Genomic DNA, 15549 nt, shown 5'->3' on the forward strand with positions numbered 1-15549 from the left:
CGGCATCCCAATCACCTCACCCTCTTATGGTTCTAAGCTAGCAGCACTGACTTGACCATGTCAGTGTTGCCTGCAATATAAGGATTGCTATATATGCTGGCAGAATTTACTCTCTGCCTTGCTCTATTGTTCAGCGTCCTGCAGCTTCCTGTTGTACAAGAGCTCAGGACACTAACAGGAGTTTATGAGGAGTCAGTGGAGCAGTATACCTCCACCGCTGTGCCTTTATCCACCCCACATGGCCACTTACAAGTCAGCTTGCAAACTACTTCAAAGGAGAGTTATCTGGGGGATTGTAGCAAAGCACAAATTGGAAACCTTGCAGATCCATGCTATCTTCTTGCTCTTTTCAGAGCCATTTAAAATTTTGACCAGCAGTCCAACACCTATAGGAGTTACCAACCTCAAGGACTTTGCTCTTCTGTGTTTCATTGACTTTGCCTGCCAAACAGCAGTGAGATAATGCATTGTGTATGATAAATTTGTTTGATTTTGCACTTGGTTCCTTGTACAATTTTGGCCCTGAAACAAAAATGGACATTAATAATATATGGAAAACAAAAGCAGAGGCATCTGTATATATGTCCATCTCTTTGTCTTGGCACATATACATAGCTCCCAACTGTCCCTGATTTGGAACAAAGTCCCTCTGTCCCTCTTTCCTCCTCATTTTGGTCTGATCTATATAGTTGTATATAAAATGCACGTTTTATCTTTCAAAAAGTGTTTCCCAGTGCTAAACCTTTCATCCAATTTCAAAATTGCTGCATTTGTAAATTTCAAAAGCCAATAAAAAAAAAAAAAGTACTTGTGGGTTTAACTAATATTTTTTTTGGTATAATTCTCCTTTAAGGGGGCGTGGCAGGGGGTGGGTCTTATACCTACATACTTCTGCTAATAGGTGTCCCTCGTTCCCATCTCCAAAAGTTGGGAGGTATGTATATAGCAGTCACATCAAAACAATAAACAGTCACAAAACTGATGGCAGCTTACAATCTTTGCTTTTGCTCAAAAACATAAAAAGATGCCTCCTAATCGGTAGGGAAGTTAAAACCCAACTAGGCAAATAAAACATTTTCCCTTGCAGTGGGGCTGTGTCTGCGCTGAAAGGGTTAATTGCTTGTTTATGTCTAGGGCATTAGTAAAAGGAAATTTACTTACAGTATCTCACAAACATGAGTACACCCCTCACATTTTTGTAAATATTTTATTATATCTTTTCACATGACAACACTGAAGAAATGACACTTTGCTACAATGTAAAGTAGTGAGTGTACAGCTTGTATAACAGTGTAAATTTGCTGTCCCCTCAAAATAACACAGCCATTAATGTCTAAATCGCTGGCAATAAAAGTGAGTACACCCCTTAGTGAAAATGTCCAAATTGGGCCCAAAGTATCAATATTTTGTGTGGCCACCATTATTTTCCAGTACTGCCTTAACCCTCTTAGGCATGGGAGTTCACCAGAGCTTCACAGGTTGCCACTGGAGTCCTCTTCCACTCCTCCATGATGACATCACAGAGCTGGTGGATGTTAGAGACCTTGCGCTCCTCCACCTTCCATTTGAGGATGCCCCACAGATGCTCAATAGGGTTTAGGTCTGGAGACATGCCTGGCCTGTTCATTAACTTTACCCTCAGCTTCTTTAGCAAGGCAGTGGTCATCTTGGAGGTGTGTTTGGAGTCGTTATGTTGGAATACTGCCCTGCGGCCCAGTCTCCGAAAGGAGGGGATCATGTTCTGCTTCAGTATGTCACAGTACATGTTGACATTCATGGTTTCCTCAATGAACTGTAGCGCCCCAGACCATGACACTCCCACCACATTGCTTGACTGTAGGCAAGACAAACTTGTCTTTGTACTCCTCACCTGGTTGCCGTCACACACGCTGACACTATCTGAACCAAATAAGTTTATCTTGGTTTCATCAGACCACAGGGCATGGTTCCAGTAATCTATGTCCTTAGTCTGCTTGTCTTCAGCAAACTGTTTGCAGGCTTTCTTGTGCATCATCTTTAGAAGAGGCTTCCTTCTAGGATGACAGCAATGCAGAACAATTTGATGCAGTGTGCGGCGTATGGTCTGAGCACTGACAGGCTGACCCCCCACCCCTTCAACCTCTGCAGCAATGCTGGCAGCACTCATACGTCTATTTCCCAAAGACAACCTCTGGAAATGACGCTGAGCACGTGCACTCAACTTTGGTCGACCATGGCGAGCCCTGTTCTGAGTGGAACCTGTCCTGTTAAACCGCTGTATGGTCTTGGCCACCGTGCTGCAGGTCAGTTTTAAGGTCTTGGCAATCTTCTTATAGCCTAGGCCATCTTTATGTAGAGCAACAATTCTGTTTTTCAGATCCTCAGAGAGTTCTTTGCCATGAGGCGCCATGTTGAACTTCCAGTGGCCAGTATGAGAGAGTGAGAGCGATAACACCAAATTTAACACACCTGCGACCTTGTAACACTAACGAGTTACATGACACTGGGGAGGGAAAATGGTAATTGGGTCCAATTTGGCCATTTTCATTTAGGGGTGTACTCACTTTTGTTGCCAGCAGTTAAGACATTAATGGCTGTGTTGAGTTATTTTGAGGGTGCAGCAAATTTACACTGTTATACAAGCTGTACACTCACTACTTTACATTGTAGCAAAGTGTCTTTTTTTCAGTGTTGTTGCATGAAAAGATATAATAATTTTACAAAAATGTGAGGGGTGTACTCACTTTTGTGAGATACTGTACCTGATCCTCCTCGCAGTGTCTGCACACCCACCCTTCACCGGTCATCAGTGGTGGCTGGTGCTAAATCGATCAGGGGTGGGCGGCAGACAGACCAGAGATGCCCCCCATCGCTCCAGCCCACCACCCCACACCTGAATCTTCCAAACCCCCCCCCCCCCACACACACACACACACACACACTCGCTAGCCCTCTGGCCTGCCAGGCCCCCCTTCAGCCCTGCACTTACCCCACGCAGGTCACGGCTGCGGCTTCCCCGTGTCCCGGCCATCGCTTCTCCTTCCAGCCAATCAGGTCTTCAGACTCCCGGCCAATGGGGTCTCAGGACCCACTTCCTGATTGGCCGGAAGGAGAAACAGGAAGACATTAGCGAATATTAATTTTTTAATGTCACACAACTGGGTGCAGTGCTCTGCGCCCCAAGCCCACCCTTTTTTAAGCCAATTAGAGCCCCATTGGAATCCATGCGTCTGGCGCCCTGCATGTAGATTAGGGGCCGGCGCCCCTGATGAGCAGCCTCCAAAGCCCAGATCGTGGGAGAGTGGAGGATCAGGTCAGTAAAACTATTTCTCCTCTCACCTGGACAAAACGAGAGAGAGAGAGAGAGAGAGAGAGAGAGAGAGAGAGAGAGAGAGAGAGAGAGAGAGAGAGAGAGAGAGAGAGAGAGAGAGAGAGAGATCTAGTTTGTTTGAACAGGCTAGATAAAGTAATATGGAGTATGGTTGGCTGCAATAAACAGCAGCCCAGATTGTGGAGATTTTGTAGAACTAAAAATAGCAACGCAAAAATCTATTTTTAGAATGAATGACATTGACAGAGCAAGAATTTACAAATTATGAAAGAAGAAGGGTAGAAAAGTTACCAGTGTATTCTGGGATGGAGGCAGGGGATGAGGCTGTGGATCCAGTGTCCCAATCCTTATCGCCATTCTGAGTGAAGAGACCCCGGCTGGGAGACATAAGACCAGAGGGAGACACCGCTCTGTGGGGATAAAAGAGAAAGTCAAAGTCTATTAGTGTATAATCTGATTATACAAAAAAAAAAAAAAAAAAAAAACAACCCCACTCTTCTTCAGAGTCTTGAACTCTATCAGTCACGTGTTGCTTTCTGTGTCCCCTTACTACCTGGGTGTTTACTGGGACAGGTGAACATAGCAATAAAAACCTGACAGAGGTTCTAATCCAATGCTGGTCAACCTATTAGACATAGGGATCTCAAGTGCAGTTCCTGACATCACCAACAGGCCACTCATAATGTTCAGCGTAGGTAATGCTACAAAATAATTGTCAAGAACTGGACATAATACAGCAGAAGGTCTGTGGGCAGGCTGCAGGAGATGGTCAAGGGCTGTTACAGGAGTGGCTGGAGACTGGGAGCATGCTGTAAGAGACTGTCAGACTGGGGACACGTTACAAAAGAATTGTAATATATTGCAACTTACCAGTTCTTTAGATGTGGTGGTTGCATTAGTTTTCCTTTTTAGGCTTTTTTTTCACCTAGTGATCCTGCCAGTAACACACTTCCTGTCTCAGGATGTCTGCATTCTGGATGAAGTAGTAAAGCAGACACCTTTGGACACCAGCATTGTCAGTCTGGGGGAGGTTAGTGTTAGACTAGCATATTTAGATGGACTTGACTTACAAATTGAAGTTCAGCTAACACTTATTAAATCGTAACTCCACTTTTGTTGAGAAAAAAGCATTCCCATCTGGGTGATCTATGTAGATTGCAAGGATGTTAACAAGCTTTGCTGCAGATTCCTAACTTTTGTTATTCTGAAGAAATCCCTGGGTGTTTGTCTGTGCCTCTGTGCTAAGTGAGTCTAATGGGAGTGGTTTCCTAATTAAGAATCGGATGCAGGGCACTAATGAGGGAAAACTGCTGGGTTTGCATCCCTTTAGACGTGTTCCTTTTGTGAATATCTCACCAAAAATGACAATTTTGTTGCAGGGGATGCCTGAAATCTGACTTGCATCTTAGTGCAGACTTCTGTGAAAAATCAGTGAGCCAATCACACAAGCAGGAAATTATGTTTTTGGGGGGCATTTGTACAGAACACCTCCGGGTAGCCATATTGCATTGCATTTTCAGAAAATTACAGTGCTGCAGATTAAAAAGGAAAAGGTCGTTTTTAATAACATTCAATTACAATAGGACTCTTGTTACAATTGTATAAACTATATTATTTTTTCTTTGTTTGCATTTTTTTCCCCCCACGAAAGTGGAGTTACACTTTAAGCAGTTACAGGAATTTTTTTTTTTTTTCCCCCTTTTGGGATAAAGGCTTTACATAAATGAATAAAAGCTGACCATTAAAAGTGCCCTGTAGTGGTAAATGGTTTGTCTCAATCTTCTACCTGCTACTTTGTCAGGACAGCTTGGTCTGTTATTTCACAAAAAGTTATATTGGGTTTTACATTTTTTTTTTTTTTAACAATAATTTTTATTTATTTTATCAAACAAATACAAATCAATTAAAGTTGCTGCATATATTAAACTGGGTTTTACATTTTTATACAGAGTATACAAACCTGTTTGCATATAAAACATTGTACTGGGAATAAAAGACAGCTTGGTCTGTTTAAAGGAAGTTGAAAAGTACGAGACGTACTGGTCGGATCACCAGGTGAATATAAAAGAACAAAAACAAATTTTAAAGAAAGAAAACTAATTGTGAACTGCAATGTAATAATATTTAACAAACATTTTCGGTCACGATCCCTGAGAAAGGACCTAGGTATGGAAAAATCACTACTACTGACTGCTGTGCCTGAGGACCGTATGGTAACACCAAAAGGACACGTGTCTTTTGGGCCACGGGTTTAGTACCAGGGTTTTAATCCTTTCATCCTCTGTTCAAAGTTTCCTTTTTAAAGATTAAGTGCCTATTCACATATGCTGAGGCTTTTTTTTTGAGTTTTGATGTGTGCTTTGTTGAGCATACACATCCATTTTAATGGGCCCTCAAAGCACGGTCCACAAGTCTTGCATACTGCAAGGTTCTTCATTGAATATGACTAGCAATACATCACAAGCCACGGATACTGTGCACCAACATGGGCAAAAAGTGTGAATGTGGCCTGAACCAGACTATGCTACCAGAATACTTTATAAATTCTCATTAAAATAGTCTATTGGGCCTTTTTAGAAACCACAGATAAAGAGATTTCATACACCGCTTAAATTTCCCTTTTGTAAAGGACTTCAATCGTAAAAGAGTCTAAACGGAACAGTGTACTCCATGTTGTCCAGTATAACTGCACTCTACACTTTCTTCATCAATAATATTTAAACTTCTAAGGCACATTTGATTCTGATTAGTAGCTGTGGGAAAACCGCGCTTCATACTGACATTTCTTTTACATCAGGATTTCTGTGTCTGAAAGGCAACATCCCCAGCACATGTGTTCCAGGATCAGCAAATTACAGAGATAAAGAGGCAAGGCAAACTGAAATACTTGGCAGGTAGGTAGGCTCCCTGTATGCATCGCAAGATGCCAAACGAAGACAAAAAGACAACACTCCTTAGACTATTTTGTCTTTGATGCTGTCTACATCCCCTACATGTTGTCCACAGAGGTAAACTTTACCTTGAAGATCTGGGAGACTTCCTCATAGTTCCACTGCCATTTTCATTTCCCACCGTGGAGAGGGACATGGTGGACTGAGAATAAACTTTACTTAGCTTGGAACCTGAAAACAGACCACAAATAAGTACTATTCTTTGCCTATACAGAAAAAGTCAACGTCTAAGAACTTCTATGAGTTACACTCATTTCTGTAATCTAAAATATTACCCAACAATCCTCTGACAGGGCTTCGGGCAATCATCGAGTCATCATGGAAGACGGTCTTGGGTCGAGGCTTCTTAACAGCTCGGACGGTCATTGGTTTCTGCCGGAGAACTTTGTCCAGGTCTTCCATGATCTTCAGCTGGTGTCGACGCTGATACTCCAGCTTTGTGAAGTCACCACGACGTTGAATAGTATCTTCATCCTTACGCTGCCGCTGTTGTTGCTGCTGCTGCTGCTCCTCTTGAGGTCTAAAAAAAAAAATTGTAGATATTGAAAAATATTACTTCTATAGCCAGTCCAGAAAGAGTATCTTGACTCTATCCAACTGGAAACTCCACAGTTTTTATTAGGACAAAAAGATAATAGAATTTTTGGTGCCCAGGTAGAACATACTTGGCCTCCTCTTTTTTCTCTCTTTCTTCCTCCTGCCACTGTTTTCGTTTTTTGGCTTCTTCACTCCTCTTCTGCTGTTTCTCTAGCAAGGCTGCTCTCCTTTGGGCCATCTCCATTTCTGTCCTCGCCTCACCCTAAGGAAAGAAGACATCTAAATTTACAACTATCAATTACAGCTCCAATCACCATATAGAACATTTAATGGATGACAAATGCCCAAACAGTAGCAGTGTAGGAAATACTAATGGATTTTAATATTTAAAAAGTAAAGAGAACAGGATATAATCTACCAATGGCGCTTTAGTGCTTGCACATACACATATACACAAACACACACAGTGCATCCATTCCAAATTGGAATAAATTCATTATTTTCCTCAAAATTCTATACTTATGTACATGGGATTTTTTTATTTTTAATAAATTAGCAAAGATTTCAAACAAACTTCTTTCATGTTGTCATTATGGGGTACTGTTTGTAGAATTGAGTAAAATAATGAATTTTGGCCTGGTTCACACCTATGCATTAGGTGTGTTTTCAGTTTTGCAGAAACACACTACAGTCCATTTAAAGCGGAGTTCCACCCAAAAGTGGAACTTCCACTTATCTGACCCCCCCCCCCCTCCGGTGGCACATTTCGCACCATTTGGGGGGGGGGGGGGCGGATACCCGTTTTTTTTACAGTTACCCTGTCCCCACTTTCGGGAGACCAGGCCTCGACGAAGTACATCAGCAACTCGGCCCCCCTCCTCCCTCCCTTTCTGCCAGGCCAGTGAGAGCACAGCGCAATTGTGCAGTAGGGACCCGGCCGTGAAGCCAAAAGGCTACACTGCAGGGCTCTCTTACAAGCAATGGCGGCGGCAGCACCACCTGACCAGTTGATGTAAACATCGGCTGCGAAGCCAACATCGCTGGACTCCAGGACAGGTAAGTGTCCTAATGTTAAAAGTCAGCAGCTACAGTATGTATAGCTGCTGGCTTTTAATTTTTAAAGGGGCAGGCGGAAGTCCTCTTTAACATGGTTTCCTATGGGTCACGTTCACATCTTTGCATTTTATGAAAAGGGTCAGGGACTTTTTTCTGGTTTTTGGTTCCATAGACTTCAATGGATCAAAAATGTGTATTGAGAAATGCAAAATGCACCTGGAATATGCAAACTGCAATAGATGGGGGAATAGGTGTGAATCAGGCCTTAATCCATTTTGGAATAAGACTGTAACATAACAAAATGTGGGAAAAGTGAAACGCTGTGCATACTGATGCACTGTACATTATAATTTTGAGTGATGCTATAGTAGTGCTATAATATTTCAATACATTATATATATATATATATATATATATATATATACATATATACACATACACACATATACACACATATAGTATCTCCCCTCACATTTTTGTAAATATTTTATTATATCTTTTCATGTGACAACACTGAACAAATGACACTTTGCTACAATGTAAAGTAGTGAGTGTACAGCTTGTATAACAGTGTAAATTTGCTGTCCCCTCAAAATAACTCAACACACGGCCATTAATGTCTAAACCACTGGCAACAAAAGTTAGTACACCCCTAAAATGACAGGCTGACCCCCCCACCCCTTCAACCTCTACAGCAATGCTGGCAGCACTCATACGTCTATTTCCCAAAGACAACCTCTGGATATGATGCTGAGCACGTGCACTCAACTTCTTTGGTCGACCATGACGAGGCCTGTTCTGAGTGGAGCCTGTCCTGTTAAACCGCTGTATGGTCTTGGCCACCATGCTGCAGCTCAGTTTCAGGGTCTTGGCAATCTTCTTATAGCTTAGGCGATCTTTATGTAGACCACACAAGGTAACCCCCCCCAGAGAGCGCTTCTCCTAGAGGGTTATCTGATGTTGGGAGGAGCTGCCGGGGGACCCCAGAAGACGAGGTTAGGGGGTCACTCTGTGCACAACGAGCTGCACAATGGAGGCAAGTATGACATGTTTGTTATTAAAAAAAAAAAAACCCTTACAATCACTTTAACACCTGCTCCCCATTTACACCTGAGACCTTGCAAACCTAACGAGTCACATGACACCGGGGAGGAAAATGGCTAATTGGGCCCAAGTTGGACATTTTCACTTAGGGGTGTACTCACTTTTGTTGTAAGTGGTTTAGACATTAATGGCTGTGCGTTGAGTTATTTTGAGGGGACAGCAAATTTACACTGTTATACAAGCTGTACACTCACTACTTTACATTGTAGCAAAGTGTGATTTCTTCGGTGTTGTCACATGAAAAGATATAATAAAATATTTACAAAAATGTGAGGGGTGTACTCACTTTTGTGAGATACTTTATATATTATCTCACAAAATAAATAGAGAACAAAAACACCTAAAATCATTGATATGCTTGTTTCTTTAAAGCATACCTTTCCTCATTATACTAAAATTCACATCAGCATGTACATCTGTGTTACATAGTAGGTAAGGTTGAATAAAGACAATAGTCCATCCAGTTCAACCTGTGTAGGTGTATGTGTGTCAGGGTCGATAATCATTTCCCATATCCCTGTATGTTGTGTTCTTTAAGATGCACGTTTGAGTGTCTTAAAAATAGGAATACTCCCTGCCGACACCAACAAGAGAGTCCCAAATACTTATTGCCCTGACAGTGAAAAACCCCCTATGCAGCTTAAGGTTAAATCGCTTCTCATTGTGTGGCCCCATGTCCTCTTACACTCCCTGAGACTGAATATTTTTTTTCCTACGCTGGGATCACCATTGAGGTATTTGTAAATCGCTATCAAGTCTCAAGCATCTCTTCTCCAGCGAGAACAAGTTTAGCGCTTGTAGTCGTTTCTCATAATTGAGGTCCTCCAGTTTCCTGGACTCTCTCCAGCTCCAGCACATCCCTTCTAATGACTGAACAGAATACTCCAGATGTGGCCTGACCAGAGTTTTATAGAGTGGCAGGATTATAGTTTTATCTCTGGAGTATATCCCCTTTTTTCTGCATGCCAATATTCTGCCAGCTTTGGCAGCTGCAGCTTGACATCGCATGCTATTGCTCAGTCTGTCTTCTGCCAGGACCCCCAGATCTTTCTCTATCCTTGATTCCCCCAGAGGTTCTCCCCCTAGTGAGTAGTTTGCCTTTTTTTTTTTTTTTTGCCCTTAAGTGTATTACTTTACATTTCTCCACATTAAACTTCATTTGCCATGTAGTTGCCCACCCCATTATTTTATTCAGGTATTTCTGAAAAAAATTCTATATCCTGATATGAAGTTATTGCCCCGCTTATTGAATTACCGTATTTATCGGCGTATAACACGCACCCCAATTTAGGAGGGAATTTTAAGGAAAAAAAAAAAACTTTTAGGAGGGAAGTTGAAGGAAAAAAAACTTACATTTAAATGCCCATCATTGCAGCCTTCTCAGTGCAGCCTTCCCCAGTGCAGCCTTCCCCAGTGCAGCCTTCCCCAGTGCAGCCATCTCAGTGCAGCCTTCCCCAGTGCAGCCTTCCCCAGTGCAGCCTTGCATCCTGTGATCCCGGACCCCTGCCATCCTGTCTTTCAAAATCGCCGACCGCGATTTGAAAATGGCGCCGCCGCTGAAATACACAGAGCTGGTCCTCGGCTCTTCTCGGCGGCTCTCGTTTACTTTCGGCTCCACTCGTAGTCCCGAGCGGAGCTATCCGAACCTAGCCGAGTACACTCGGCTAGGTTCGGGCGGCGCTCGAGTGAAGACAAAAGTGGCCGAGAAGAGCCGAGGACCGGCACTGTGTATTTCGGCGCCGGCGGCGCCATTTTCAAATCGCGGTCGGCGATTTTGAAAATCTGGCAGCTCCAGATCGCAGGGGATCGGCGTATAACACGCACCCGCGATTTTCCCCTGATTTTAAGGGGAAAAAAGTGCGTGTTATACGCCGATAAATACGGTAATAAATTAAACAGAATTGGTCCCAAGACAGAGCCTTGGGGTACCCCATTTACCACTCCAGACCAGTCTGAGTGCACATTATTTATCACCACCCTTTGGACACGCCCCCATAACCAGTTTTCTTTCGAAGAACAAACTCTATGGTCTATGCCTACAGATCTCCATTTGTAGATTAGGCATTATTGCTCACTTCCTCGTAAAATGTTAACAGATTGGTGTTCCTGTGTTTCAGCTGGGATCTCGCAATATTGTTGTACTGTGGCATGCCTGATATGGAATATATGACATCATACAGCTCATCATGCACATGCGCCATACGACGTTACATTAATCTATTTTAAAAAGCCTTCCCTTTGGATTATATTTTTAATGAACAGATGAATGTATTTCATATGGCACATGCACGAGATGAGCCGCATGACGTCATGCGTTCCATCTCCCACATCCGCACTAGGACTATATTGTGAGCTGACCCCGGAAAGGCGTGAAAATGGTGGCACAGAAGTGAGGGCACAGGCAGCACAGAGGCACCATGAAAAGGATGAAAGGAGAAGGAGAGGCAACATAAAAGTTTTTCCCATTAAAGTATACACATATTTTTAACAAGGGAAATGTGAGCTAACAACAAACCATCCCTGACCTCTCTAGCTGCAGATTCATTTTCAAAGATATTAACAAAGACCCTAAACTGGGATTTTAGCTAGTGTCCAACAGCTTAGAAACCCCTGCTGTGTAATTTCATAGTCTTGACAGGGCTGCCAAGACTATGTAGCCATAGAACACAATAGGAAAAAGAGCCAAGATTTCAGTGCCTCTGTGGTGAACTTTGTAGATAAATGTCTCTGCAATGCCTAAAACTAAAATGAGAGCTTGTTTTAAAGTGCTTTTATTGCGTGTTCAAAATATGTAAATACTTTAGTCTGGGCACAGGTTAATTTTAAGATTTCCCGGGGACCTGTGTTGTCGCACAACAGATCCCTGGAAAATCCTAATCATGCTAATCATTTCCTCAGTCTTTCTGACCCCAAGAATAAGGGTACTGGACTAGGTTTAACTGTAACCCAAGGATTTATAACAAAGTCAGCTTATTCAATGGCTTTACCTTGAAGAAGAATCCAAGTCCTCTCTGTGTTACACCATCCTCTCCAGGAGTTGCATCTAACGAGTCCTCGCCTTCTAAATCTGATTCTTCTGTTGGTTGCAGATCGGACAATGGGATCTCAATCAAACTGCTCCTCTTCCCTTCCCTCTCCTCCCCAGCCAGTGGCCCAATGACACTACTCTGAGGAACCACAGAGGCTATTGGACGTGAGTTGTTTCCATGGACTTCATTAGTTGGCAAAGTGTCCTCGTTTTCACCTTCATTTGTATCATCTGCAAAATGTAGAGAGGATCGCGTCTGGACTTGAGCTTTGCTTGGGGAGAATTTACGCAAGTGAGGTATGGTGTCCACATTTTGGGGAGGAGTCAGGACTCTGTTGAGAGGTGGAAGCTTCAGCTCTACTGGCCGTGTATTTTTGGGACTTTTAGATGTTACAGGCACAGGTTGCAAAGACCTCCTGATGTTGGGTTGGGGGGACTTTGGAGCTATTCGTGAAGGTGACTGAGAAGGAGATGCAGATGAGGAACGAGGAGTTTGGAACTCTCTCGTAAGTCTAGTAGGCGGTGAAGACTTGGGTCGATGGGGTGGAGGGGAGGACTTTGGAGCTGGGATGACCCAAGCTTTGCTCTCTTTCTTCATCAGCTTCTCCTGCTGGTCAGATAATCTTTTCATGTCCGTCTGTAGAGATGATAGCGCTGAATTTAATTTTTCTACTGCTTTATTATAGTCTCCTAGATTGTTATCTAGTCCTGCTTTTGTCACCTCAGGGGAAAAGCTCACTTGTTTCTCTCCCCGTGGTTTTACAGACCCATCATTCATCTTCTCATTTTTTTCTTCTTCATTTTGTTTCATCTGTCTCTCTTCTAACTCTTTAGGAAGGCCCTCATCCGGTGATAATTTCAGATCATCCTCTTCACAGTCATCCTCCCCTTCCTCCTTTTTCAGTTGAAGAAAGGCACTCTTTCCAAGTCGCTGTCGATGCTTTGCAAAAATCGCTTCAATTCTCTTTTTCTGGGCTTCAATGGCCCTTCTTTTCTCTTCAAGCCTGGCACCAAGCTGATTCATTTCAGAGTTTAAAGCGGGACTCTTTACAGGAGACTCCTCTGCCTTTTGGGCCCATGTGGTCGTATTGGGTGAACCAGATGGGGAACCATCGGAGTTAACTTTGGCATCAAGTTTCTTCTTACGTTCAGCAAAACTTGTCATCTTTGTACCTGATCCAGCAGAGGAATCAGCTTGTGAGCTAAGAGAGCTGCGACTGGACTCTTGATTTGCCCTGTTCTCATCCACATCAGAATCCAGGCTATTGTCTCTTAGCACAGAATCGTCATCTCTAGACAGTCTTCTGGATCTATCATGTGTCCTGTACACACCCAGATTTGGGACCATATCATTCTCTACTTTAGACGGCTTTGACTCTTCTGGTGAGTGAAGGTAAAATCCATCTGGTGCTCCCTCTGGGTGCAGCCGAGTCTCAGAACTGTGGATAATTTGCAGTGCTTCTTCAATGGTGGGCAAGTCTGTCTGTGTTCCCTGTCCACCACCTGGTTTCTCCTGAACCTGCAGGTCTGTGGTGCACTTTCCAGTCAATGGGACCTTCTTAAAGGTGCGTGGTTGTGTTGGAAATTCAGCTGCATCCTCAGGAGGGCTGTAGGTGGCTCGAGTAATGCACTGGGGGGATTTTGGGGAAGAGGGAGCATACACAGGAGGTGTAAGGCTATCTGAGCTGACAGAACGAAGCATGTTCACAGGGTTCCCCATTACAATGTCAACATCACTGTCAAGGCCAAATGGTATGCTGAAGGAAACTGCCTGAGAAAGCGGGGAGCTGGAAGAAAAAAAAAACAAAAAAGATATGTTCAGGACTGTGCAGGCAGTGTAAAATGTATACATTGCTGTTCTTCACACATCATGGACCTGCCCCAAGGTCTAACGTTTCTGGATATGAGTTCATTCCCTAATTTACTCAGTCACCCTGGACAACATTACTAAAGAGTCTCAAATCCAACTGCTTAACCAACCTGTGGACAATATCCCTAGATCCACACAGGCTTTAATATATTATATGTTTTTGGTGGGTAAAATAGCTATCGCTACTGCATGGAAAAGCCCAGTGATCGATTTTGCTCGAATTAAGCTAAATCTGACTTGGATCATGCTACATGAAAAAATGGTTAGTGTCTTATGGGATAAACAATCCCTGTCTGAAAAGGTATGGACCCCCTGGCTCTCTTACCTACGGGTGCCAGAAACTTAAAGTGATACTAAAGTCTTGTTTGTTTTTTTTCGTTAAAAATAACAAACAGGTTATACTTACCTGTTTCACCTGTCGAGTGTCCCCACAGCAAGCTATGGGGGCACCCGAGCCGAGCCACAGCTCTGTGGGTCCATTCAGACGCGGAGCCACGGTTTGGCCATGCCCCCTCTCCTGATTGGCTAACTGACTTTGATTGACAGGAAAGGGAGCCAATGGCGCTGCTGCTGTGTCTTAGCAAATCAGAAGGGAGAGTCCTGGATGGCCGAGGCACTCATGGACACTGCTGAATAGAGATGGGGCTCAGGTAAGTATTAGGGGGCTGATGCACACAGAAAGCCTTTTATCCTAATCCAAAGAATGCATTGAGATAAAAAAAAAACCTTCTGCCTTTACAACCCCTTTAGGGTTGACAGACTCTCGGACGGTCATGCTCTTACTCTTTCTTCCTTTCGCCCTGTTTTCTCTTTTCTTTTTCTTTATTAGCTTGGTTTACCTTTTTACTCCAGTATATTTTGGGTCCTTTAGCTGGACCCTTATCCTTGGATTAGGGTTTTTGTTTAAGCGCTATATGTGAAAAAATACCCTATAGAATATGTAGCTGATATATTTGATATTCTGTCTATTTTCAATGTTCATCTGACAGCTAAACGAGTCAATGGCTGGGTTCTATAGTGGTAGCTTTATTAGATAAAGTTAATTCTTATATCACAATGGTTTCGATTTGTCCTGTCGAGGGGTTGGGTGGGTGTAGTCCTGCTTGACCTTTCCGCTGGGCCTACAATGTTATCCTGAAATAAGGCCCATTTTTTTGGTCTAGCCTTTTTTAGAAATATAGCTGCATATGTTTTACATGGGACTCTTCACGATTACCCACATTTATGTAGTTTCTCATACCTGCTTATAGACTTTTTATGGGTCCATGGTTGGTCCCCTTTATTCTTATTATGGTTGTCACTGTGCATACACTGCCTATGCTGACCGTTCTATTTTTGTACTTGACTTTGTCTACCTACAATGTTCTATTACGATTTGAAATCTTAAAAAAATAAAAAATAAAAGATATGGGACTGACCCCATAAAAAACAAAATGTATACATTGCTTTCAGAGCACTTTCAATGAAGAACTTATACGCCTACCTTAATGGATTTTTTGCCCAGGACTTTCCAAATCCTTCCATGTGAGACATTGATGAAGAGTGAGGGAGGGATCCTACCATAAAAAGGACAACGTAGTGTTTAAAATGTCAATACAGCTATACAGGAATTCCCCGAGTTACGAACACAATAGGGACTGTAGGTTTGTTTGCAAGTCGAAGTTGTTCGTAAGTTGCAACACTGCGTTCATAA

The 15549-nt window shown here is 43.0% G+C and overlaps 1 protein-coding gene across 3 annotated transcripts in view; it reads right to left on the reverse strand.

Moving 5' to 3' along the window:
• Nucleotides 1–15549, reverse strand: part of CAMSAP3 (calmodulin regulated spectrin associated protein family member 3) — a 165092-nt gene that overhangs the window by 10222 nt on the left and 139321 nt on the right. For all 3 annotated transcript variants that reach the window (XM_073622378.1, XM_073622379.1, XM_073622380.1), the window contains 7 exons: nucleotides 15340–15412; nucleotides 11946–13773; nucleotides 6927–7060; nucleotides 6537–6781; nucleotides 6330–6432; nucleotides 3602–3720; nucleotides 404–522 (listed from right to left, as the gene is read on the reverse strand). In XM_073622378.1, the coding sequence (XP_073478479.1) occupies nucleotides 404–522; nucleotides 3602–3720; nucleotides 6330–6432; nucleotides 6537–6781; nucleotides 6927–7060; nucleotides 11946–13773; nucleotides 15340–15412 (2621 nt within the window). The remainder of the gene's footprint in view (nucleotides 1–403; nucleotides 523–3601; nucleotides 3721–6329; nucleotides 6433–6536; nucleotides 6782–6926; nucleotides 7061–11945; nucleotides 13774–15339; nucleotides 15413–15549) is intronic.

Source organism: Aquarana catesbeiana, linkage group LG03 (assembly GCF_042186555.1).
Source record: "Aquarana catesbeiana isolate 2022-GZ linkage group LG03, ASM4218655v1, whole genome shotgun sequence".
NCBI classification, from domain to species: domain Eukaryota; kingdom Metazoa; phylum Chordata; class Amphibia; order Anura; family Ranidae; genus Aquarana; species Aquarana catesbeiana.